This window comes from Hippopotamus amphibius, chromosome 6 (genome assembly GCF_030028045.1).
Source record: "Hippopotamus amphibius kiboko isolate mHipAmp2 chromosome 6, mHipAmp2.hap2, whole genome shotgun sequence".
NCBI classification, from domain to species: Eukaryota; Metazoa; Chordata; class Mammalia; order Artiodactyla; family Hippopotamidae; genus Hippopotamus; species Hippopotamus amphibius.
This window is the reverse complement of record NC_080191.1, coordinates 54,495,741-54,523,183: the sequence shown is the minus strand read 5'-3', so window position 1 is coordinate 54,523,183 and position 27,443 is coordinate 54,495,741. Positions and strand designations below refer to the sequence as shown.

Sequence of the window (27,443 nt, the reverse complement as noted above, 5' to 3'; positions counted from 1 at the left end):
CCCATGGTTGTTAATTTCAGCGCTGCTTATAATGGCCAAAAATGGGAAACAACTTAAGAGCCCATCAATGGAGAATTGGTTAAATACATTGTGGGACATCTCTATGATATTTTCAAACCCTTTTTCTGCCTCAATACACTTGAAGAATTAGAAACATGCTTTACTATTAGTGGCTGAGCCACAGCCGTGCTTCTCGGTGCTGGGAAGATGTGTAACCCTCCTCCCAGGCATTTGTACCCACCCCCGTAAGCCCAATCCCCCAGCACATTGAAGAATCTGGGATGTGAGCAGGTATACAGCATATTGTTAATAATCAAGCGGCTTACAGAATAGCATGTGTACAATGATCTCACTTATGACAGACTGCATCTGTGTCAAGATGGTCTCAAACGTGAACAGCCATTTATATGTTTTTGTTTATACTTTCTGTCTTTTCCGAATAGTTTTACAAGTGTGCGTGATTTTTATAACCAGGAAAAGTAATAAAGCACTTACGTGCATAATTAGATATGTAAAAACCAAGCTAACTATGAGTCAAGTTTGGTTATAAAAAATGTCTCTGCCTGTTAACAAACAGGATTTAGTGCCCCAAGCCTCGGTCTATATATCATGAGGAAGTCAATGCAATGACATTTCAAGACAACAAAGGAATTTATGTGGTCTCCTGATGTTCCCTCGGGTCACATTAAGTAAACATGTGAAATCCCTTGTTTTCTATCGTTTTTCAGCTGGTGAATGTATTTCATTTTTAAAAAGAGGCAAAATAAAGCACATGCTTCTTGTCACAAAAACCATGCATTTGCCTTTTATAAAAGGAGCAACACAAATGCCAATGGCGCAGCATTAATGCGGAAATGCAAGAAAGACAGAGGAGTTTTTCTAATGCAAATTCATAAATATTAAGGGCACTAATCAAAAAGTCTGTCTCACACAATTACCTGTTCATTTTCTAATGTTATTTCTAAGTAGAACACAAAAAAATACCCCGTTCGGTTCAAAATATTTTTCTTTCGATTCTGATTTTGATTTTTATCACAAAAAGCGAAATGAAAAATCCGAGGGGGAACCAGGGTGATCAAAACACAATATGAGAAGCAAAAAGCAAAGTCCGGGATTAGGAACTCGTTACACTTTATATTCTGTGCGGGAGACTCATTTGTTTGGCACTGAAAATAAAAACTTACCTCATGCCACATGAAGGACTGCCAAGTGAAACGGACAAAATAATGTCAAGTTGGGGAGCAGAGGATGGATCTGAGGGGTGTGGTGACAGATATAAAATCGGGAAGAGAGTTTCATAAACATATCTTCTTAGTAAAAGAGATTTTAAAAGTAGTCTCACCCAGCAACTAAGACGTATTTTCCATCTGCTTGGTCCTTTAACCTTTCCAGCAGGGACAAACGTACTTTGGCTTTGCTTCTGCCATAGATTTCAATTTCATCTGCAAGCAATCCTATCTCCTTGGCAAGGATATCCACAGCTTTTGGAGTCTGTGCTCTTGAGATCTCGATATCACTGGGTGGGGGAAACGTAAGAGGTAAGAGAGTCTGCTCAGCTTAGGTGGTCGCTGTTAGAGTCCCAAACAGCCATACACCCGCCAGCAATGAAATCAAATGGCTCTGCGGTCCTGTTTCCCAGGTAGGGTTATGCACAACTGCTAACAATTAAAGTGCATGAGAAAACAGTACGTTGCTTTAGACAGAGAAGCAACTCATAAAAACTCATTAAGATTCTAGAATTCTGCCCAGGTATAAGGATACATCTGGGCCATAGGAGCGATGGCATATTACAATGTGTCCAAAGGCCACCCCTAAAGATAACTCCATGATAGTTTTCTACAGGTCATCGCTGAAGTCTTTAACCAGGAATAGAGAGGGGTTATTGCATAATGCTTTCTTACTGGGCTAGCCACATGTCTCTTGGTGATTCAAAAATGTGGAAATGCTCTTTTGTTTAATCTCTGTCCATACTTTCCCTCTCTCTTCCCTAGTTCAAGTCCAAAATCATATTTCAAAATATTTCATTAATTACATAACTGTCGGTAAATGGAGCTGGTGCCTGCAGCTCAAGTTCAGACATAGGAAACTTTAGGAACGCCGGAGTGTTGCTGGGCCAACAATTGAACGATTCTATTGTATTTTACTGATGAAGATGCACACACCACCCGCTCATCTTAACAGGAGTTCTATGAAAATCAGCACATGCGGAGCTTCTCAGAGAGAGTCTTTTGGGGCTCCTGAGCTCATCCACTTCTTTAACTGGGGGTTCGGCCCATCCACCTGTCTGTGACTTGGTCTTGTGGGCTGATATCTGACAATGCAGCAGTTTCCTGACTTGCCTTGGGGCCCCTATTCTGGGGCACAGCAGTCTCTCCACTGACAGGCAGCCCCCTGCTCTATTTTTTTCCTGTTGTTACTGCACATTATCTACTCTCAGTCCTCATACTACCTTATATTCTCCTCCATGATCCCATGGAGTAGGTAACAGTAAACCTACTTGCAAAGCCCACTAGAGCGGGAGAGGGGGAAGTGCGCCTCAGCCCAGATGCGGGCGGAGCTCGGTGGTTGCAGCCAGGTAACCCCTTCCCTGGGTCCACTACCATTTTCCTTTCTGGTTCTCCTCCCCCACCTTCACTGTCCATGCTCTCACTTCATTTTGCATTCCTGGCTACACCTTCTTTTCTGTTTCCCTCCTCCTACACAATCTCCTAAATTGAAGAGCCTACTCTTGGAAAACCTCCAAGGTTCTCTCTTCCCTAGCTGAAGAGTGATGGTGACATCATTTTGATTTTCTGAGTGATTTATAAACTACTCAGTCTGCCTTTCTTTCCCCAGTGGCTCTAGAAGTCAAATTTGGTTAAGCAATTTAAGGGCTTTTCCCCTCAAGTGAAATTTATTTGGATTTGTACAAAGACTTTGGTATACAACTTGGCTGAGTCCCTCTTAATTTTTTTTAGCTCTCCATAAGTAGAATTTGGTCACTGACTTTTAAAAATGAAGGCTCTATAAGAATATAAGTCACCTCAGAAAATATTTTATGAAACAGATTGCACAACTACACGGATGATATTACAAAGAACATTCCTTGGAATTTATGCATTAATGAACACAGAAGATGACTAAGATGTTTAGTCTATTTGAGGGGTGAAAACATAGCTTGGAGGGTTTCACCAGCCTGGTGGGTATAATCGAACCATAGTGTTCGGCTGTGGCCCAGGGACACAGAGGTCAATTCTGAAAAGCAGTTGGTCATCAAGTGAAAAATGAGTCAATTCCTGGCGGTGTCATCTCCTACATTCTGTGTATTCCATGCTGGCAGACAGGATCACCTGGTTAACCGCTGGCCTCATGGGCGCCCTGCAGGAAGGCGGCTGGGCCAATGCACCGAGGAGGCGTGGCCATGGCGGAGTCACTGTGAGGCTGGAAAATGCATTTGTCTGGCTCAGATAGCTTATCTAGCGAATTGTTCTAAAATCACATGCTGAGACTGTCCTGCGGTGTGTATTTCCAAATTTATACAGAGGGAATATGTAGCCTACACTTCATTAAATACCATGCTGAAGAAAATATCCATCTGGACCCTCCCAGAGAGTCCAGTCAGAGAGGAGATACCACTACGTTCTGAAGGAAGCAGAGCTCTGTTCCCACGTGGAATGGTGTTTGGTTTGGTGGATCATTTACTGCCAGCGCAGAAATCTACAAGGCCCTGATCACCAAGCTGATGTGTGTGTTGGGCATTTCTAACACTGAAAAGCATATTCCAAATTACCATATTCTGTCAAATCTAAGACACCACTATTTTAAGAGAAAACACTGCCATTGAAGACAGGGTACATCACTGACTCAGAGGTGCACCCTGATCGCAGAAGTAAAAAAATCTACATCTTAGAACTGATAGAATATAGTCAATATGCTCATTATTATTTAATTTTAGAAGAATCAAGAGACAGAAAAAATAGTGTAGCAATTTGATTAGAGAAAATTATCCACTGTCGAAGCCAGAACATCACGTTGCGCCCCCACCCAATGGATAACTTTGGATATCTTAACGCACTTCGGTGAGCTGACATCAGCATAAACAAGTCGGCTGAGTACCTTGGTACGGGGGACAGAGGCTGAAGCTTCAAGCAGTGAAGTCTCCACCTCCGGTACTGCTGCTCATGGAACCATCTCCTCCCGCTACTAACCACATTCTTCAGTAGGGACAGGAAGGAAAGAATGTTAGAATACTAAAAGCTGACGGATTCTGCATCTAAATTATGAAAATACTGAATATCGCTCATGGATATTATGTCATGAAAAGGAGTAAAAGTTGCATAATAATCCAACCAAACATCAGGAATACTTTTATTAACATGTAATTGAATGTGCAGGTTTCTCTTAAAAGAAAATGTGAGATACAAGTACTATTAAAAAAAGGCGGCATTCACTAGAGGCATCCAGTACATGGATTAAAGTTATAGCGTCACCTCAGAAAAGAAAAATGAGAGAAACGTGAGAATGCATGAATGGTGAGCTGGAACGCTCAGCTTCCAAAATTTGCAACACCATTGCAAGCATAATCCTTCTACAGTTGATATAATAGAACAAGCAAACTGAATTATTAAATAGTCACATATATATATGTATATACACATACACACATACATACAGAAATAAAATTTGCCTTTAGTCAAAACGTAGCACACTTGCCTTACAGAAATGCACTACACCCCATTTGAAGTAAAACATTTTAATTGTGTATTGCATGTATTAAGAAAGAAATGAACTATAACCTGCTTTTGTTTAATTCTACTGTGGCAGGAACTAGAGGCTCAGGTTTCTCTACTGCTACGTAATGCCTCTGGTGGCTGGCACCCTCACTGCAGGCTTCGGCGCGAGCCGAATGCACAGCTTACGTAGTGGAGACTGGAGATCTTGGGCTTTCAGGTCACATAGATAGTGATGGTTCAACAAGATGGCCACAAATTCATTAACACTCCTGTCTTTAAGAGGTGAGCCCCATTTCCTTTCCTTGGATTGTGAACGAGACTGGTGGCTCGATTCCAGCAAAGAGGAAAAGAGAACGTGTCAGTGGGTGACTCTGGAGACTGTGTCATGAAACCCACTGCAGTTTCCTCCTCATTCTGGGGGCAGTCAGCTGCCACGTTGTGAGCAGCCCCATGGAGAAACCCAGGTGATCAGGAACTAAGACATCCTGCCAGTAGCCAGTGAGGACTTAAATACTACACGCCAAGAGCCATGGGAGGGCACCGTCTTGGCTCCTCCGGCCCCAGCCAAGCCCTGCAGATGAGTGCAGCCCGCCATCTTCATTTCAGTCACAGGAGGCACTCCGAGCCAGAGCATCCGCCTACGCTGCTCCCAAACACCTGACCCACAGAAACTGAGACAACAAATGTTTGTTGTTTTAAGTTGCTATATCTAGGGGGTAGTTTACCACACACCAATAGATAACTAATAGAGGACCCTAATCTGGGTCGCTGCCCCATACTCATCATGTGACCAAAGGCAGGTAACTTAACTTTTCCCAGTCTCCATTTTCTCATCAATCCAACGAGACTAATACTGCCTCACAGGATCGCTGTAAGAACTGAGGGCCATCATGTTGGTAAAGTGTGTAACACGGGATCTGCTGAACAGAAAACACTTCCAAATCTTAGCAACTACTCATCGAAGCTCCTAACTTAAAAATTCTCGAATAGCTGTGTGAGACACACCTGAATCCGCAGAGCAGCAGCAAGGAGACTCACATCTGCAATGGGACCAGTATCATGGACGCTGGGAGAACTGCATCCAAGCTTCCCTGGGAAAAAAAGCAAAAAGACTTTCAGCATATTGTCATTTACTGCCAGTGCTTTCCTGTAAAATGCCAGGACATTGAATGAGGTTCTCATTTTCAACTAAGGAAGTCAGGATGTCACAGCACAGCTACAGACAGACCACCAGGTAGGGGTCTCGGCAAGGCCTTGGAGCTCTCAATTGCACCACATATTTAGAGTCTGACTGGCTTACAATCTTGCCTCTACCTCTTACTGGCAATTGTGACTTTGGGTCTGTTAATTAACGTTGTTCAACCTTGTAGAGTTTTGTGAGAACTGAATGTGATATGATAAGTAAAGTGCTTGGCATACTGTATATTTAAACAATACATACAAAATCAAAGCAATTTCACGTATGAATACAAAGTATTGGGTTGGCCAAAAAGTTGCTTTGGGTTTTTCCATAACATCTTACAGAAAAACCCAAATGAACTTTTGGGCCAAGCCTATATAAAAAGGAGGACTGAAACACCAATAGGATAATCCCAGTCAAAGCTTTGTGTGAAAGATCGGGCTTTCTTGGATAAGGTTTAAAAATCCTTGTCATAAAAGGGACAGAGCCAATTTTGCATCAAAACTAAGAAATTATATTTTAGGACATTAATTTTGAGGATTACCTGGGTTTCAAAACAGAGAAGCATTTTATAAGAATTCTACTGTGGTTGGCACTTGGGAAGTTTATAAAAAGTAAACACATGTAAAATAGTTTAGCCTGCATTCTCTCTTAGAGAAAAGAAACATTGCTCACAGTAACTTTTTTGAAATAAGGAACTATTTTCTTCTTTTTTGGACCACTCTACTTTTAAATTATCCATTTTCTTGACAGGTCTTTGCAAGAAAGAGCAGGAAACACTTAAGAGTAAGTGCTTTGTGACGTTCTACTGACGAATATATTAAGGATGTTGGAAAATCATATCCCTCAGGTACTGTTTAAAGATTAGCAACACTTCAGTCTGATAAATCCTATTTAGGCAAAAGCCAAGAGTCTAGAGAGTGAGAGATGAGATTTGTTTTGTTTTGTTTGAACCACTAGAGATCTGATCTAAAAGTTTTTATCTAGCCACTATGCCTCATTCGTACCTCTATCTTTAAGTGATGGAGAAATTAGAAAAAAGCTGCATTCTAGGATGTGATCTCAAGTTACAAATGCATGTTACAGGAATATAATCACAAATACCCATGTGATTGAAGACTGTTTCACCTATAGAATTACACAGTGAATAAGTTCTCCCAAACTCTTAGCCCCTGTCCTGTATAAAATAGAACGTGGCTAAAATCAATGAAGACTTTAAAACAACACAAAAGACACATACACTCATATTTCAAAATTTAGGAGAATCTTATAGGGACCAATATTTCTCTTTTTGAAGAAGAGTTATCTGAATTCCAGTAATGCTTTTAGTATATTATTTTCGTTTCCTTCTACTATATTCCATCCAATAAAATTGAGTGTAATTTTTTAATGGAAAAAAATCTAAGACGGTTGTCTCAAGTTGACTGTGTCAGAAGTGAGCTATTTTCTTCTTTTCGATTGTATACTTCAAAACTTTTCTATCATAACCAACTATTGCTTGTGTAGTAGGAATCGATGCAATCTTAAAATGGATTAAAAGTTCTGAATCTGGAGAAATTGAAGCAATTAAGATGGTAACTCAGTGAATCAGGAATACTACACTCTTAATAAATTTCATGGCTAAGGAGAATCGAAAAAGGAAATCATTACCTCACCCCTTTGCCTGTGTAGAGGCAGGGCCCCACCCGGAGGGGTGTCCACACTCACTCTGTGAGTCCAGCAAGGCTCCCATCCCAAACCAAATGGGTCTTTTCACTTCCCACTAAATACTCCCCTTTAACTCACAGTTCCTTCCTCCACGGACAAGTCAGCAAATGACTTTTAAAAGATGGCCTTTCATTTATAATTTTTCTTATAATAACCAAACTTGCCACAATTAGAAAATTTAAGGCTAAAGTGTTATAAGACTTTCCCTGGAAATCAGAACAATCCTTTTCTAATAGGAGCTGTTTTGAGACCACTCTGGGAATTTTAGCAACTCTGATCAGCATGAGTCTTGGGATGCAGCCCAGGGCTCGCCCCTGAATTATGTTTACTTAAAATGATGCTTTGGAGGGAGTACGGGGATGTGTGTATGGAAACAGATGATTGAACCTGGTGTACCCCCCAAAAAAAAAAAAAAAAAAAATGATGCTATGAACTACTCTGACCCATAAAGTTGCTGTTTTGATACTCTTCTCTGGGCCCAAGTATTAAGACCAGTTTTTCCTTTGTCCCATTTGGTACATAAAGAAATTAAGTCTGAATATTAGGGTACACAAGGGTTTTGCTTCAGATGAATTCTGACCTTTAGCAAGCAGAGCGTTACAAAATCATAGACCACGTCTTCCATCCGAAATAAATTTTTAAAAAATAAAATTATTCTTATAGCTAGAAAACTGAACACTGCTATGTCCCTGTTTTCAATCTAAACATTAGACTCATGCCATAGAAGGGTGAACACGTCCAACAAGTTAGGTGTAATTGTTTTCCGTGCACTGCTTCTGGGATATCAGCCATCAAAAAAATCTCTCTAGGGATTAGCTATTCAATAAAATGCCTCTATAGAATTACCTCATCATAAATCTGCGTATCCCATCTATTTTTACAAGGGGGGGGAGGGGAACCCTGTACCATTAAGATGACTATGAAAATTTCATTATAAAGCCCTGCCTTCACCCAATCATAAGTATATTAAAAATTCTTTTCCTCTTAAGTTTAAATAAAAGCAATGTTCCTTTTAATAATGCTTGAAAAAGGTCTTCATTTGTTTAAAGTGGAAAATTACATATAAAAGAGAGGGAAAAGGCCTTTCTCCAATTTATTCATAGATTAAATTTTCATACTAATCAAATTTGCTAAAATTAAAACTTGACTATTGAGAAATGAAATTCTATTATAAATAGTACTGACTGGAAAATGTTCACGAATTTAATCAACATAGCATTTTTCATCTTTGCCTTTGTCCTGTCGGCTCTGTTTTTTTTGTAAATGGGAGACAAGTTCAAGGAAATGTCTGTCTGCAACTAACTTAAAACTGCAATCAGAGTACAATTCTGAGTCCCTGTTTACTCACTCACTCAGCACTCAGTATTTACTGAGCCCTTCATATATGTCCGGCACTGTTATGGGCACTGGGCATTCAAAAATCAATAAAACTATTACTACTGGACTAGATAAACTGAAAATAAACTATCAGTCTACATACAGCATCAGTCTACATACAGAATCATTAAAACATAATGCTTGGTCTTACTGGTTTTTTCCCTCAAGAGAACTGTTACATCGAAATCTACTGTTTTTAAAATGCCTACAGGGCTTCCCTGGTGATGCAGTGGTTAAGAATCTGCCTGCTAATGCAGGGGACACAGGTTCAAGCTCTGCTCCAGGAAGATTCCACGTGCCGTGGAACAACTAAGCCCATGCGCCACAACTACTGAGCCCACGAACCGCAACTACTGAAGCCCGTGTGCCTAGAGCCCATGCTCTGCAACAAGAGAAGCCACTGCAATAAGAAGCCCGAGCATCACAAAGAAGAGTGGCCCTTGCTCTCCACAACTAGAGAAAGCCTCTGTGCAGCAATGAAGACCCAACACAACCAAAAATAAATAAATAAATAAATAAATTAATTTTTAAAAATGTAAGAGTAAAATAGAAATGATTTTAACTCTTCTGACCTCAAGCAACAAAGACCCAAGGCAGCCAAAAATAAAACAAATAAATAAAATAAATTTTAAAAATAAAAATAAAATAAAACACCTTTAAAAAAAAATAAAGGTCTTAAAAAGAAACTTATTAGAATTAGAAATGGGGCACCGTTTCATCAGTAAAACATTTATCAACCTTCATGTAATCAAACGGCTCAGAGGGATTCCCAAAAGAACATCAAAGCAGACTCTACCTCAAGCCGGGATTGTGCCAACATCTTCCTAAACATAAAACTCTAATAAAATACAGCAAGTAAACACTGTAGCAAGGAAGCAGTCATTAAAAAAAAATAATAATACAGTCATAACTGACTTTCTTAATCCAACTAGGATTCTGAGCAAACCTGTAGTGCATGTCCACTGTCAATGGGTTAGACATTGCTTTTTCCAGGGGGAAAAAAAAGTTATACCCAGAAACTACATATATTTTCAAAGAAGTAATTTAGTACCTGCATTCTGTTTACTAAAAAGAGCCACTAATCTCACATTCATATTACATTGTACCTCTAATTGCTTCATTCGTGTGTGTGCTTATCTGTGAGCTGAACACATGAGCACTCTGGGAAATTCCTGAGCATCTTCCCTTCAAAGCACCCCAAACCACCCTGCACCCTTCAGTTCCAAGGGGTTGGTTTTTAATCTGGTCAGTTCTGGGAGGAGCTACATTTCCTAGAGAGGAAGGTGCATTAGTTTTCTCTTTGAAGAAACAGTTAAATGAATTTCAGTAAAGCTTTTAGCGTATTATTTTATTTATTCCAATAAAATTAAGTTTAATGCTTTTTTAATGGAAAAATGTAAAATGGTTATCTCAAGGTGACCAGATCAGAAGGTATATATTTTTTTCTCCTTGATATTATTCTCTACTTCACTCTGTTTTCTGGGGCTGCCTAAGTTTCAAGGTCTAGAACTCCAATGTTGTACTAGTAAAGGCCTCCACTCCTTTTGGCCCAAGTTCTGACCAGCTTTGGGGGAAGAAAAGCTGTCCTCTGGGCCAGCTCAGCACAGCCCCTGTCCTCCATGTTGAAATCTGAAGGCCACAGATAAAAAGGAAGGCTGTCTCCCTCTGCCATTGCCTCTTGTACACACGTCACTCAGGGACTTGAGGAGGTGGGCTGGGTGTGGTACAAAGCCCTCTTAGCCTGAGCGTCTTTCTGTGAATGAGTTAAGGATGTCCCTGCTGGGCCAGTTTCTACTGGCCCCACAGCTTCAGCTACCCTGAGGGTGACCTGCTGTGGTCCAGGATGTTCCTGGATCCCTTGGCAAATACCATCAAAGATCAGTACCCATCCTAGGACAAGACCGCCTCTCTGTTTCTAAGCGTGACTTTCACAGTGTTCTGAAGTGACTTTGAGGCTCCAAGGCAATGCTTGTGGGTCACTGCAAAGGGAAATTACAAACACAGTGGAGCTGGTCTCCACTCCCATACCTCTGGCCGCTGTGTTTTCGTCTGCTTTTACGTGTTGAGGTTCACCTAAGACTGCTTTAGGAGAAAGGCTTCTTCTGTGTTTCGAAAGACTGTGAAAACCACTATTTCTACTTTATCTCACACATGTACAAATTACCTACTTTAGGTCACACCTGACTTGACTGCTTGACGCTAGAGGCCAGCAGGGGACATTTCGATGAGGGGGGAGGAAGAGGAGGAGGAGGAAGAGGAGGCCGCTACTGCAACGGACACCTCGGCTGCTCTTTGCTCGACAATATGGTTCCAATACTGTTCCAATATCAAGTAACCCAAAAAGCAGGCACATTAACTGTGTAGGTGTGTTGACAGGGACCATCGTTTCAGGAACATGCTCTTCTGTATGAAAAGGTTAACCTTTCTCATAACAATCTTACCTATTTTGATCAGTGGCCTGGCACCAATTTGAAGACATTTACCTGATAGAAAGTCATGAGAACAGTTGAGAACAGTAGTTCCTGGCTGAATCCAAGAAAAGGGAATCTCTTCTGGTCTGGGCGAGCCCAGGATCACAATGTCAGCCTCATGAAGCTAGAAAGAAAAAGAAAAACACCACACACATTTCCAGCTGTAGCGTAAAGATGTGACGATCAATGTCAAGTGCCTTCAGTGTAACAGATGACAATCGCAGTTCCAGAGTTCAGTTCCACACTGATGCATTGACAGGATCACTTTACTAATTTACTAATGTAGCTCCTATTAGTACAAACCAAACGTGACTATCATATCCTAAAAAGAGAAGCTTTAAAAATTTCTTCAGGGGGACGTCCCTGGCAGCCCAGTGGTGGTTAAGACTCCTAGCTTCCACTGCAGGGGGTTCGGGTTGCATCCCGGTTGGGGAACTAAGATCCCACATGCCGCACAGCAAAGCCAACAAAAAAGAGGGAGAGGAGAACAATTCCATCATTGCACATTCCATCATCTGTACAACAACAAAGAAAATAAAGTTTACCCCTATTTAAAAAAAAAAATTCTTCAGGGTAGTCACTGTAGCATATATACTACGTGTAGTGTTATCATTTATGTGTTTTCAACACCAACTGCAATATCAAGAAAAAGGATGGGGCCGAGAAAACTGCACTGATGGGAGGAGGAGACTGCAAGCCGAATGGGATGGACAGCATCCTGACTCATGCAGCATCCTGACTTAGGAGGGAGATAGGGCTGGTCGCAGTGAAGCGACGTTAAGAACTGACCAGTGCAGTGGGCTTTCAGACTGGTACAACTGCACAATCAAAATTAGACCCATATGGAACTTTTACTAGATCCATGGAAGAATTTTCAAGAGCTCAGGAAAGAATCTCATTTTCCTTGAGGTCCTGGTTAGTCTCTTGTCAGACTGTTTCGGTTGTTTCTTTTTTCCCTTAAGGAAAAAGGAAAGAATGCAACCACTACTACAAAAGACATTCACGTCTGCCCGGTTTGTATTCTGATAACACAGCGCAGGAGGAACATGTCTGGAAGGATGGTTATGACGTAGGCTGAGGTCGGCTCTGGCCTCACTAAAAGAATGACCACCTGTCCCAGTACCAACTAAGCAACTGATGACTTCAAACTGGATCCACACGTGGAGAGAGAGAGCTGACTCTTAGACCCGTGGGGAAAATAGCGACAACTGCGCATGTCAGATCACAAATATGGGAGGTTGGTGTCATTATACCCCTTTAATAGACAAGTGAACTGTTCTTCAACGGTACGTTTAAGAACGTCTATGGTACGCCCTGTCTCCGCAGCAAACCCAGCCTTGGAACGCTCGATCCTCTGTGAGGCGGAGAGCGAGGGAAGCTGACCGTACTCCCCTGCGTAGTGCTGCCGCTGGCCCTTCCGCTGCCCTGCAACCGACGGCAGACTCTTCGGAATCAAACAGACAGGAATGGAAGACAAAACACAAAAGCACTCCCACTGCCACGACCCCCATCCAAACACCCAGCAACCCAGGACGTGAACGGGCTCCACTGGTCCTCACCCACTCTCAGCTTGGACATGCTGATTGCTGAAGATCACAAGGAAGAACAGGCCCAGCCCCTCAGGCCGAGTCTACAACACTGTTTGGGCAAGAGGCTGCATCAGTTAAAGTCTCGGGAATCCTGGGAATAAGAAATCCAAGATCTAGAGCAGCTCTGAGCTCCCCTGACAGAGGAGAAGCATGGTGAACATTTAAATGCACGTATTTTCAAAGCCGATGAAGCCAACTCTCGTAGGCTAACACCCCAGAAACACGGATCAGTTGGATCATGCAACTAGGGGAAAGCAATTCACTGAGGACCACTAAGGAGCCCAACAGTGCTTACTGCTTTTCAGCATCTCCCTTTACTAAGGCACTGGAAGAGGAATACGTTAAAATGGTATCTCTGTGAGTCTGTATTACTCACATTCAAAAGAGGTCCCTACTGCAAAAACCACTTTTTAAATGTCCAAGCCACAACACTGTGAAACTCAAATTTAGAGGTTTACAGCCAGGGCTTCCCTGGTGGCACAATGGTTAAGAATCTGCCTGCCAATGGCGGGGACACGGGTTTGAGCACTGATCCAGGAAGTTCCCACATGCCTTGGAGCAACTAAGCCTGTGTGCCACAACTACTGAAGCCCACGCGCCTAGAGCCCGTGCTCCACAACAAGAGAAGCCACCGCAATGAAGAGTAGCCCCACTCTCCACAACTACAGAAAGTCTGCATGCAGCAGTGAAGACCCAATGCAGTCAATAAATAAAACAAATTACAAAAAAAAAGGTTTACAGCCAATATTACCAGCAATCTAGTACGGTAATGCCACATGGGTTCTCTACAGATAGAGCTGAAAGGCAATTAGACGTGCAGGTGATGTTACAGGAAAAATGTGTTCTTATGGAAAGAGGATTTTAAACATCTGATAAGAATATATATGTGTCTTATAAGAAAAAAAAATCAAATTGTACACTTTAAATATATGCAGTTTATTGTATGTCAGTTATATCTCAATAAAAGTTCTTAAAAAAAAAGAAAATATATGTGTCCCTTTACCACTGCAGACATTCAACCACAGTAAAACTCGAGAGAAGCACAAATGTTTAATGCTTGTTGCAAGTGATCCGGACAAGAAACACCATTTTGCTACATTTCCAGGCTCAGTGGCAAAAATAGCACACGTTAAAACATCTACAAAAAGGAAGTTAGTATGCTCAAGACTGCAATGTTCATTTTGGAAAAAGCCAAAGATCACAGGTTCACTCCAGTCCCCTAAGAGCACTTAGTTTCCTACATGTGGTGTCTTTGGTACAACCTGTTCTTTTCATTACCTATAAATCTTGGAACTCTCATTCCGACTCCTCTACTGTGTACCTAGGCTCAACTCGAAAGGAGGCTGTGCAACCAAGCAACTGGGGGACAGTCGATTCCACAGAGAACAGACAAAAATCTTCTCTCTTAGTCGTGATCGCATCGGAGATGCTAATTCTTTCTGGAAAGGAAAAGTGCTAGATGCTTAAATCAATAAATAACCCACGGAGGCCCAGGCAAGGTTTTTAAAGAGCTACAATTCAAGGAGAATTATCATCTTGCTGGCTGTTTCCACTTTCTTCCTCCCTAATGGGAAGGACTCTGGCCAAAGCCTGGCTTGAAACTTTACTCATAACAGAGTATTGCCTTCTCTGCTGATACCGGAGTGGAAGCAGCTTTTAGCGAACTGCCCACTCCCCAGGCAGAAGACCAAATGTTAAAACAATTCCAAGACACAGATATGCAGGCATTTAGTGTGGAGCACGTGGGAATGCCAGAGGGTTTAGATACCATGAAAACTATTTTTCTCGAAGTCACTGATTTTTCAGGGGGTGGGGGTCAGAGGGGACAAGTCTCAGAATAGGGAGGGAGAGAGGGAGGCCAGATAGGACTTGCAAAGTTATAAGGAACATCACAATTTTATGTTTAGCAAATGATATGCATTTTAAAATGGAAACTATAGAAAGGACAGCTCTACCTTCCTAGCTAGAAGACAGGATTTATCTTATATCACTTGTTTTGAAAGGGCATATATGAATCTCAGGTATGAGATTTGTATGCATACAGAAAGCTAGGGTAGGCTTTTTCTTTTTTTTTTTTTACAGGATCTTCCTAGAGCAGGGATCAAACCCGTGTTCTCTGCATTGGCAGGTGGATTCTTAACCACTGCGCCACCTAGGAAGCCCTAGGATAGGCTTTTAAAAAAAGGCTTGGAGCTATGTTCTGAAGAATTGTGATTAAATTACCTGAGACCTATCAAACCTGCTTCTACATCCTCCAAAAGTTATCAACACAATTCAAAAAGGAAAGTTCAAAATAAAGAACATTACTTTAAAATAAAATCATATGCAGTTTATTGTATGTCAATTGTATCTCAATAAAAGTTCTTAAAGGAAAAAAAAAAGAAGTATAGTCTCAGTTTCGGTACAAAATTTTATTGGATACATGTTTGTATTCAATTTGTAATGCTAATGTAAAAATACCATGCTAGTGATTTAAATAAACACATTTTTGCTCCTACCAAAAAAAAAAAAAAAGATCAACAACAGGTAAGATGTGCCAGCCAAGATGTGCCTCTCAAATTACAGTGACTGAAGAGAATAAGAGATCGGGGTCCTGAGTGAATACACTCATTCCCCTGCCATCCCTCAAGTGCCACCTGGGGCAGACACGGAGGTTGCTGAGGATGGGAATTAAAAAATCCCTGCCCACAAGATCTGAGAGCTGGGGTCTTCGAGACGAAGGCGCAAGGCAAACCACTGGAATATGGAAGAGAAACAAACATTTGACTTCTACTTATTTTACCCACACAGTTGGTAAAATACTTCAATGCTTTGCTAGTGTTTAACACTGGGCAGTCCCGTGCAACAGCTGGAGAGCTGTCACACACAGTTGAGTACAGGGAGGGGTCCCGAGGGAGGTGACCCAGCCCTTGTTCTTTCACTTTCAATGAACTGGGACACTTTGCAGTTAGTGCGAGTCAGCCGAGTGGCTTTATAGATGGCACTGTGGTCTGCAGAAGCGTCTTCACAGTGCTCTGTAATGACAGGGAGTGTTTGTGAACTCTCATGTGGCGTGGAGGCCCCTTGGCTATCTCAAGGCAAAGTCCTAAAAAGAGTGAAGTGTTTTTCTTCTTTACGAAACATCACTTTCTTTCAATAACTGCCAAATTCCCGAATGTGCTGGCCTCTTCTTCATAAGAGATAAAGAGCTGTCAGAATAGGCTACTCTGGTTGCCCTCATACCATCAGATGTGTTTTAGGAAGATGACTCTGGACGCTGGACTGAGAAGGGTTGGAGGGGCTGAGAGGGAAAGCCCAATACCACAGCAGGCAGAGGACCCGTCTGGTAGGAAACTGGATGCCTGGAACTGAGAAAGATCAGAAGGATGGGGATGCAGGTTAGGATTTTCCTGTGTTATATTGATAGATGTAGTGAAAACTGGAAGCTTGGACAGGATCTCCAAAGGAAATGGGTAGAAGGTGAAGAAAAAGGTGTTTAAGCGCCTCCCTGGGGAGCAATCATCTAAAGGAAAGGAGGAATAGTGGCTTTAAGCAGGCTAAGGAGAAAGGGTGTGATCAACCGGTTCCAATGATGCCCAATGGCTAAGCAAGCTAAAAGCAAAAAACTCTGTTTTGGGCAATTAGGAACTTATCAGTGACTTTATTATAGAAATAGGTATGGGCAACCATGCCTGGGTAAACTCTTGCCCTTTGAGTCCAGTGTCTTTCCTGCCTATGGAGATTTCACTGAGACAGAGTTTTTCACTGAGACAGTTTTTCATGAGCAGAGGCCCTGTTTATCCATAAATTATTCAAACTTAAAATGTCTAACTTTGTATTTGAATTAACTGAACATCTACCAAAGGATTCTTGCTTTGTACCCATGGATCAATATCCGTATCTTCCTGCAATATTAAGCAAACTATCAAATGAGAACATCAAAATAACTGTGTGAATACTCTCAAATACGAATGTCAGGGATTTCCCTAGTAGTGAGTGGTTAAGAATCTGCCTGCCAATGCAGGGGACACGGGTTCGATCCCTGGGCCAGGAAGATGCCACGTGCCTCGGAGCAACTAAGCCCGTGCACCACAATGACTGAGCCTGACCTCTAGGGCCCCTGAGCCACAACTACCGAGCCCACACACCGCAACTACTGAAGCCCAAGAGCCTAGAGCCCGTGCTCTGCAGAAAGAGAAGCCAGCTCAATGAGAAGCCCAAACACCACGATGAAGAGTAGCTCCCGGTTACCACAACCAGAGAAAACCCACACATAGCAACGAAGACCCACTGCAGCCAAAAATAAGTTAATTAATTAAAAAAAGAAAAAGAATGTCAAACCATGTTCATTCAGATGCTGTAATACTTTGGCAAGATAAGAGAATGACAGACTCAGCAAAAGGTACCTCCCCCACTTTAGCAAGTGATCTCATCCTGGAGAATTTTTTTCCTTTCAGGAATTGCCTATGTTTCTTGTTTCCACTCTCATCTGTGATCAGTAGGACATTATTGGCTTTTAAAATTAAAACCTATTGCATAAATCAGAATGACTACAGACCAAATGGATAATTTGGGAGTATGATTACAGCACTTATCTCCCAAATTTTTCCCCCAAAGGATAATAAATGACCTTCCTTTTTCTAAAAAGTTCATGTCTTCATCATTCAACATATTTACTGTATGAGAAGAGAGTATCAAAAACAGTAATGTCCGAAATGATAGAAAAGACAGTTAATCCCTCTTCTAGTTTACTTGATTCTCACATAAATTGTGATGGAGGATAAAAGGTAAATGCAACCTCAAATCCAGTAATGGCTGATATACTGTGTGTGACTCATCAAGAATAATCCGCTTTCACACATCCCAGGAAGAAACAAAACTAAAAAGTAGGGCTGAGAGAGAGAGTGCGTGCTCACACATGTGTGTGCATGTGTGTATGTGTGATGAGAGATAACCTAACATGACAAAGACTCAGAACCACATAGCACAAAAATGTGGAAAAGATCCACAAGCAGCAAGCCGCTTCACAGAGGCAGGTCGACCTTGTGATTTACGGTTATGCTCTGTTGAAGTTAATGCGAATTGATGCGGCTGTGGGAAATTCAGTGTTGCATTTCCTGCCACACCTGTGCTTTCCATTCTGAACTTTAGGTTGCATATCAACAGATTTCTGCATCCCACCCCCTCTGAGTAACTCTCTGGCCTAAGTTGCTTCCTCTGAGAAGTGAAGAAGCTGCACTTGACAGAGACAAATTGAGGTGCAGAGGGGAGAGCCAGCGGGTGGGGTTTACAAGACCCAGATTCAAGTTCAGGCTCTGCTCCTTGTCATGACCAGAGTCGAGGCACCGTACATAACACCTTGCTTTCAGGGTGTAACGCTAGTGAGCTAATATATGAAAAGGCTTTGAAAAAGAAATCTGTCTACAAACATAAGGTGCTTGATCATTATAGGTTATGTGAAGACCTACCAACTAGAGTATTCTAATTCTACATCCTGAGAAAGCATTTAGGCTGGAGAAGAAGGGGTAAAAGATGGAGCCAGGCTCTGCTGATGGTGCGGGCAGGCAAGCAGAGACAATCTGTAGGTGGATGGGAGGTGATGTCACCGGCCTGTTCTCTGCAGGACACAACCTGGAGCCCTTCCTTTGTGCAATACATGCCTTGAACTATCTGAGACGTTACACGCCCCCTCTGGACCTCATGCCAAGTTTCAATAGATTCTCGCACAGATCCTTTTCTCAACACTGCTAAATATAAATGGCCTGATTTGGGGGCTTTTTAAAAAGTTCTATTCACCTCCTTCTCTGGCGTTAATAAGTAACACAATGATCAGGCAGAAGCAAGAGTGAGAAAAATGGGAGCTGACATCCAAAGGGATTTTCAGCCCATGAATATTGAAAAATCTATCAAAGAAACTCAGGAGCCTACATTACCCAGGTCACTTAATCACACATTACTCAGTAACCTTGGTATTTGCTTGACGCAAGATTTGTGGTACCCTGGAGTGGGTGGTATCTTCTCCACTTTCCCATTACAAGGGGGTGGAGTGCGGGGAGGGACTCACATCAATGAGGCTGTACTGTGTGTCCACACATCCGAGCAGGGTATCCCTCACCCTGCCCTCTCAAGAGGGTGGACACATGACTTCTGAAGAGTGAGCCTGGAGGGGTGGACACGAGGCCAAGGCTCAGGGAGGAAATGGCTTCCTTTTCTTGGGAAGATATCTGTGGGATTATTAACTGTGGGAACGAAACAATGGTGAACTCAACCCAAGTCTAATGTTTTGGTCCTTGGTCCCTCTGATGTTCCCCATCCAAGTGGTCTGATACTTTGGGCTTTTAAAGATTCGATTTTAAAGGTTCTTTTAAAGATTGGGTTTTGTGATTATCTAGAATAAGAGTATCTTTAGCCATGGGATAGTGGCTAAAGATACTGGCTGTACTGCCACCTCTATCATTTTAAAATTATATATATTTGCACAGTCTCTTTTACTTCTCGAGTCTCAGTTTCCTCATCTGTGTTATGGGAAGAGTAAGAGTCCTGCCTAATGGGTTGGCTGCAGAATCAACAAGATAACATGAGTGAAGGACATTCCTAGTTCACTGTAACCACTAACTCAATGATTATTAGCTGTCATTACTGCCATTACCATATGTTGCTGGTTTAAATGTAGCCTCTCTGGTCAGAAAGAATTATCATGCCCATCGGAAACCCTGGAGGTCAGAAGGCAGTGGGAGGACATATTTGAAGTGCTGGAAGAGGGACTTCCCTGGTGGCGCAGTGGTTAAGAATCTGCCTGCCAATACAGGGGACACGGGTTCAATCCCTGGTCCGGGAAGATCCCACATGCCGAGGAGCAACTAAGCCCATGAGCCATAACTACTAAACCTGTGCTCTAGAGCCCTCAAGCCACAACTACTGAGCTGGTGTGCTGCAACTACTGAGCCTGCACACCTAGAGCCTGTGCTCTGCAACAAGAGAAGCCACCACAGAGAAGCCTGTGCACTGCATTGAAGAGCATCCTCTGCTCGCCACAACTAGAGAAAGCCCACACGTAGCTACGAAGACCCAACACAGCCAAAAATAAATTAAAAGGAAAAAAATTAAGTGCTGGAAGAAAAAAAAAGATCTGTCAACTGAGAATTCTATATCTAGCAAAACTGTACTTCAAAAAAAAAAATGGGAGAAATTAATACATTTGCATATTAGACAAAATGGAGGGAGTCCATTACCACCATTAAACCTGCCCTACAAGAAGTGAAAAGACACTAGTCGGTAGCTCCAAGCTGTGTGAAAAAATAAAGATCTCCAGAAAAGTCAGTATGCTTGTCTTTCTGGTTTGAAACTACACTTGTAATTTCCTACCCAGTTTAGAAGACAAATGCATTAAAAATTATAAATATAAAAAAAAAAAAGAAAAAAAAAACCAAAAACTTGCAATCTAGTCCAGTTCAAAAGCTAGGGTTTTCCGGGGATTCCCGGTCCAGTGGTTAGGACTTGGCGCTTTCACTGTCATGGTCCGGGTTCGATTTCTGGTCAGGGAACTAAGATTCCCTAAGCCTCGTGGCTTGCCCAAAAAATAAAAGCTAGGGTTTTCCCCATAGTCTTTGGAAAGCAGATTATTTTTTCAAGATCTCATACGTATAATACACATATATTTAGAATTTTCCAGTTCACTTTTTAAAGTTTGTAAGAGTCATGCTATGTACTGAATTTAAACTGGAAATGACTGTGTGATAACTTAGCTTTGCTCAAAAACATGGCCTACTTTGATCCTTCAAGTGTGAAAGACCTATGTTTTCTCATTCTTCTGTTAGTGGTAGTTTTGACAATCTCTGTGCTCAGAAGGAGAAACAAGATCCCCTGAGAAAAACAAAATAAAACGGTTCTCTTATTTGTGGGTTATTTCTTACACACGCAGCTGGGATTGACCTGATTCGTCGCAGCTGCAGGCCGTTTTGCCATCATCTTCCAGCTGCATCCGACCGCAGACTCAGAAAGAGGCTCTCCAGCCAGTGGAGCAAGTGAGGGGTGCGAGCACGGCCCTGAGGTGCCTGTCAGCCTCTCTTCCCTGGGAAGGGTACCACTCTGCCTCATAAGTACTAAATGCAGAACATTTGCTTTTGGCATCAGAGTGAACTCCTTGGGGTGAGGAAGAGGGCATCTCCAAATCTAGGCCAATTCTCACGGGGTGGATGGCTGTCCCCTCCTACATAGGGGTTCCATTCCATCCCGGGGGCCTGGGGAGCTGAGTGAGGGGCCTACGTTTGGGCGGAGGACGGAGGGCGACTCCTTAGCTCGACCCAAACACATCACACCCAGAGCTTTTGGCTTCCTGCGGCTACCGTGGACCAATGCCCAGACACTTTTCCCCTCCCCCCATGTAAATGCAGAACGTTTCTCAAAGCTGAGGAGTGATGCTCCAAAGCATCACTTATTCTTACTTTTCAATGATACCCTCAGGGGCATAAACTATCAACCTACCAAATACAGATGTCTACTGTGTTTTCTGTAGCGCTCTAAGAAGGCAAACCTCAGTTGACTTCACGAACAGGCTCCACTGATTTTACGCGTCATCAGAGCCTAAAGACTATCCTTAGATTTAGGCAGGCTGATAGAGAAGGGATCCATTTCTATGTAACGGACTCGATGTCAGTGTTCCTCAAAGCTGTAGGAAGGACTACTATTCCTGGAAGGAGTGAGCAGGAATCTCCAGGAGACCTGATTTCAAGTGCAGTGGCTTCTGCATCACACAAGCATCAGGGAAGGCAGAGGTCCACAGCCGCGGAGGTGAGGCCCAGAGGGAGAGCCCGGAACAGCCAAAGCGGGGCACCTGTTCTCTCGGGGACACTGTCTCTTAGTTTTGCTTTGGTTTAGTTTCCTCAGCCTCCATGTTTTGTTGGGAGACCTCACAGACAGAGTGACTCCCTCCTCCCCCCAAGCCATATGTTGGCAGCATGTGTACCAGGCTTCCCACGAGGAACCCTGGGTTCCATTTTTTATTAACTCCTTACGATGTGACTGACGGCCCGGCCTTTCCATTTCCACATCAACTGCACACCTGTACGGTGAAACCTGCAGTGTCCTCCCCGACTCACCATCAACAGCCGCCAGGCTATTACCAGGGGTCCTGTGCTAAGCAAACTGACAATGACACGACCACTGAATTCTCACGGCAGCCCCATGAGGCAGGGAGTCTTACGATCCCCATTCTACACATGAGACAGACTCGCAGAGGTTAAACAGCTAAGGCTTGAATCCAGAGCTGTTGGCACCAAAGCCTAAGTTCCACTGCTTCCCGAGAACACAAATGTTGTCTCTGACTCCAGACCTTCAAAGGCAGTTCCTAGGGTTCCAGCAGGCTGCGACTGCTTCAAGGTCATCCCAAACTTGAAAGGCTGCATGTAGTTTAGGAGGCGGTGGACAGGATTCCCGTGTTACAGTCACCCCCTGATCCCCAAACCCTCACCCTCCTGGTTTTGGAAATCCCCCACCATATGGCCAACAGGGGCTTTTGCACCATGTCGCGTACAAGTAAGCAGTAAGAAATGCTTTTCAAAGATAACGTCCTGGGACCTGACAGCCATAATCCTTTGCTTGCTCTTTTCTCTTCCTAATATTTATCACTGTTGACAGTGAGAAGCTAAATGGGCTATCATCTTAAAATGCACTGTTAAGATGCACTTACAACGCACTACAATCTCAAAAGGCATTGCTGATGGAAGTAGAAAACAAAACCACCAATCTGTTATTAAATGTATACTTTCAAGGCTTCTCACAGTGAAGGTTTTCCAAGGGTGTGGCAAGGGTGGACATAGCCTGTCCCATTCAGCTGTCCCAGGACACTAATGTGTGTGCTCGGGTGTTCTTTGCACTACACTTTGCCAACACTGTGGTCTGCATAGGACCCACGGACCCTCTGAAAGGAGGCCCAGCAATGGCCTGTGCTTTAGAAATGAAATACAGGAACAGTGAAAAGTCAAACGTCAGGTCGAAGCACAGAGGCACATCAGCGGGAGGTGAGTGGCAAGTGAAGTTGGCTGCTCGCACAAAAAATGGAAAGATTCAGCCTTTATCCTGTGCTGTGAGGGGAGCCTGTTGTGCCTAAGGAGGCCAGGTAGAGAGGGCCAAACACCAGAGACCAAACGAACTTCAAGGACAAGTATGGGGAGCCCAGAATTTGTCCATATCTCTGGCTATAAAGCTGAAGCAATAAAAAGAGTGAAAGCTGACAGCCTCCAAAATTCACAGTGGTGCCGCTGTAAGTACGAAGGACTTAAAAAAACAAAATATGTGCACAATGTCAGCTACTAAAGAGAATCTTCTTAGATATGTGGAAACAGAAATGTTACTCAATTTCTAGATTCTCTAGAGAGTAAAGCCTCATAATCGTCTTTCTCAAAGTTAGGGTGGGCTTTATCCAAAAGAGTCAAGGTGATTTATTTCCATAATAAAAAAAGTACTTTGAAAGATGTCTTTGTTTTTCAAAAATACAGATACAACTAGCAAAAGTATCAGTGACAGCTGTGAAAACACTGAATTGCCAGTGAAGGCATTTTTCTTTTTCGTCACAGCTATTCAGTTCAGGGCAAGTTTACTGTCCTCGTCCTCTAAGCCTCCCAACCCAGAATTATGGGCTCTAAAGTACAAAATATTGTCCTTGAATTTTCTTGAATAGGCTGCCACCATGTGGTGACCACTAAAAAAAGCACATAGGTTTGAGTTTAATTGCAAGACCATGTCCCTGGGCTGTTTTAAAACAAGAAGGAATTGCATATATCAGATCCACCTGCCACTCAAACATTACAAACCTCAGTCGAGAGGCCTGCCTCTCCTGGACAGGACTACAGCTTGTTGGTTTCCACCCTCACGCTGCAAAGTGGGGAATGTGTATTTTTAGATGTGAGGAATTTATTGTGCTTAATGCACTTTTAATTTAACTTCACTTTGCTTGAAATTTGTGAAATTCGCTGTCAGCTTTTGGAATTAAAAACTTTATTAACTACTTCAGACATGAAAAGGTAACAGAATAATATAACACCCTGGACATCCTGCCCATTGCCTAGTTTAAGAAAAGGCATGACCAGCCCAAGTGCAGGTCCCCTAGTCTCCTCTCCATCTACCTCGACATCTCTGTCCTGTCATGGTTTTCCTGATCTGGTTCACAGTTTCCACTCCTTTTTTTATACTCTTACTTTGTATAATGCAGCCCTAAAAATATATATGTGGTATTGATTTTAACCCTATATAAATGGTGTTAGATGAAACATAGCCTTCAACAACTTGCGTTTTTCCGATGAATGCTGTTTTTAAAAATTCCTTCTTATTAATATTTACAGCTCTGGTTTTCTTCACAATTGTCTTGTTTTTGTCCTTATGCCTCCATGTAAATTTTACAATCAGCTTGTCAAATTCTATACAATAATGTTATGTCAGGATTTTGATTCAAATTTATAGATTCATTTGGGGAGAATTAGTATCTTTAAGACAATGAGTCTCCTTATCCGTATGGTATCTCTGCTTTTAATTGGGTCTTCTTAATGACATTCATCAAAATTATATAATTTCTTTCAAAAGGTCAGAAATGACTTTTTTTATGTTCGTCTTTTTTTTTTAATGCTTATTGGATACTAATTTTTTTTAAATTATTTATTCGGTTGCACTGGGTCTTTAGTTGTGGCTTGCTGGCTCCTTAGTTGTGGCATGTATGTGGGATCTAGTTCCCCAGCCAGGGATGGAACCTGGGCCTCCTGCATTGGAATCGTGGATTCTTAACCACTGCGCCACCAGGGAAGTCCCAGAAATAACTCTTGTTAAATATATCCCTAACCACCTTAAATTCCCATTGTTATCATAAGCTGTTATTTCTTTAAAAATTAATTTTCTAACTGTGGGGGGTGGTGTTTAGAAATGCAATTAGTTTCGCGTGTTGATCTTTTTTTTTTTAATTTTATTTATTTATTTATTATTTTTTGGGGGGTACACGAAGTTGCGTGTTGATCTTATAGCCAAGAACCCAGATGCATTCTTAGTAATTCTGATATTTTAGTAGGTTCTTTTGGACTTTTTACGTAATCATATTACCCAGGATTGATGACAGTTTGATGTCTGCCTTTCCAATCATTATGAAATTACCCTTTTCTTCCTTTCTTTTTTCATATTACCGCACTGTCTAGGAATTCCCACACAATACTGATTAGGAATATTGATAACAGGCACTCTTGTCTTTCCTAATTTAAAAAAGAAAAATGTAAAAAAATGTTTCTAGGGAGTTCCCTGGTGGTCCAGTGGTTAGGACTTGGCACTTCCACTGCCGGGGCCTGGGTTCGATTCCTGGCAGGGAACTAAGATCCCGAAAGCCATGGAGTATAGCCAAACAAAAAAAAGATTTTTAGTATTTCACTATTAAACGATACTTTTACTCAAGTTTTTATAGATGTTTTATCTGATTAAGGAATTCCTTTAAATTCCTGGTTTAAGAGGATTTTTTTTAGAAAAATCTCATGATGAATATTAAAATTTTATCTAATAACTCTTCTGTGTCTACTATGGTGAAAGTATAGTTTTTAATCTGATAACATGGTGAATTACATTAATACATTTTAACAGAGCTTAACCTTAAATCCCCCCTGCAGTCCTATGATAACCCCAACCTGGTGCTGGAGTTGGTTTTCTATTTTGCTAATGATTATTGCATATACGTTCATAGGTGAAATTGGCCTGTAACTGTCCATAGCATCTTGTCATTGTCCGCATTGGGAACTCATAAAATGAGTTAGGAAATGTTCTGCCGTCTTCTGTTTTTTTGACTGTGGTAATTAACTCATTTTTAAAACCATCTATTGTCTTTTTCATTTGCTTATTTGATGGGTAGACTGATTCAATGCATACTAGACTATTCAATTTTCCTGGAATCCATTTTGTAAGTAGCATTTTCTAGGAAAGTTCTCATTCCATACAAGTTTCCAAATTTATCAGCATAAAGTTGCTCATACTCTATTTAAAAATTAATTTTTGCTTCTGTGGTTATGTCCCCTTGTTCATTCTTAACATTGCTGGCGTTCTCTCTTTTCATCTTAATTATTTTGGCTAGTGGTGTGTCTATTTTACTAGACTTTTCCAAGAACCAACTTTTGGCTTTGCCGATAATGCCTCATATATATTTGATTCCTATTTCAGTAATCTCTGCTTTTATTTTCATCCTGTGAGATTTTCTGCTGTTCTTATGTTAAATGATCAGCCTAAGCATTTCTAGTCCTTTTCTTGTCTTTCCCCACATATTCTACTCCTCCTTTTCTAATATAAGTGTTTAAGGATATGTTTCCAACATGAAAGATGCTTACCTTGCTTTGAAGCTGAGGTGTTTTCCACTGGGAGCTCATTGTCATGGACCCTTTTCTCTGGAACAGGCATTGCAGGGTGGCTTCCAAAGACCCATGGGCTCCTATTACCAAGATCTTCTTTCCATCTAAGTTAACACCTACCCACCAAATGGAAATTCAGTATTATAATCAAAACTTCAAAGCCTTTCTCCCATACTGCTTTAATGTAAGGAAAAAGAGCTTTAATTTTTGGACAGGAAAGCAGTATTTATTGGTAGGCGTGAGTATGGAGGGAACAGCACCAAGGTTCTCAGGAGTGCAGGGCCCGCCATCTGTCCCGGGGGCCACAGTTACGGATGTATTTGACCCCACAGCTATCTGGGATGAGCCACTTCTCTGCCACCCTGTTTTCAAATTCATCTGCATTAAACTTAGTAAATCCCCACTTCTTGGAGATGTGAAACTTCTGACGGCCAGGGAACTTGAACTTGGCCTGTGTAGGGCCTCAGTCACATGCTCCTTGCTCTGCAGCTTGGTGCAGATGGACATTATGACTTGGCCAACATGGACCCTGGCCACTGTGCCCTGGGGCTTTCCAAAGGCACTGCACACACCTGTCTGGAGCTAGACTGGGGACAGCATGCCAGACATGAATGTCTACTGGAAACGGCTGTCTCCAAGGTCCCTTAGGGCAACCCATACAGGTGACAGACAGGCTGCATACACTACCGAGGAGGCTGCTGTTTGCAGCCATTGCACACCGGGCCCCCATGGGGAAAAGAGCATGGTCGGCTTAACTGGTTGCAAAAAAATAGCCTTTTAAAACTTGGCCCTCTAGGCACCAAACCTACGATGACTATAGGCCACAATTTATTACTTCTTTGCAAACTTTATGGTAGAGTGACCCAGAATCACCATCCTAATTATCCACGTGATGGAAAAACACTGTCTCTGTGGAATATCTCAGCTTAATGGCTAATGTCCTAGAGGTATATGTTGAAAGTTAACCTTCTAATAGAACTTTGGTGTAAATGCTGGAATTTTTGTTTAATCATTTCATGTTTGGGTGTAGAGGAGGAGCATCTGTCTCCTTTTCACTCCAGCTG

General features: G+C 42.1%; 1 protein-coding gene and 1 non-coding gene across 4 annotated transcripts in view; both read right to left on the bottom strand.

Moving 5' to 3' along the window:
* MTHFD1L (methylenetetrahydrofolate dehydrogenase (NADP+ dependent) 1 like) overlaps positions 1-27,443 on the bottom strand; it is a 176,889-nt gene that overhangs the window by 135,431 nt on the left and 14,015 nt on the right. For all 3 annotated transcript variants that reach the window (XM_057739867.1, XM_057739869.1, XM_057739868.1), the window contains 5 exons: positions 26,359-26,495; positions 11,460-11,571; positions 5,718-5,803; positions 4,096-4,193; positions 1,343-1,516 (listed from right to left, as the gene is read on the bottom strand). In XM_057739867.1, coding sequence (XP_057595850.1) covers positions 1,343-1,516; positions 4,096-4,193; positions 5,718-5,803; positions 11,460-11,571; positions 26,359-26,495 — 607 coding nt within the window. The remainder of the gene's footprint in view (positions 1-1,342; positions 1,517-4,095; positions 4,194-5,717; positions 5,804-11,459; positions 11,572-26,358; positions 26,496-27,443) is intronic.
* LOC130856209 (small nucleolar RNA SNORA70) lies at positions 27,006-27,144 on the bottom strand. The gene has a single exon (XR_009054501.1). It is a non-coding gene; the product is annotated as a small nucleolar RNA SNORA70 (small nucleolar RNA).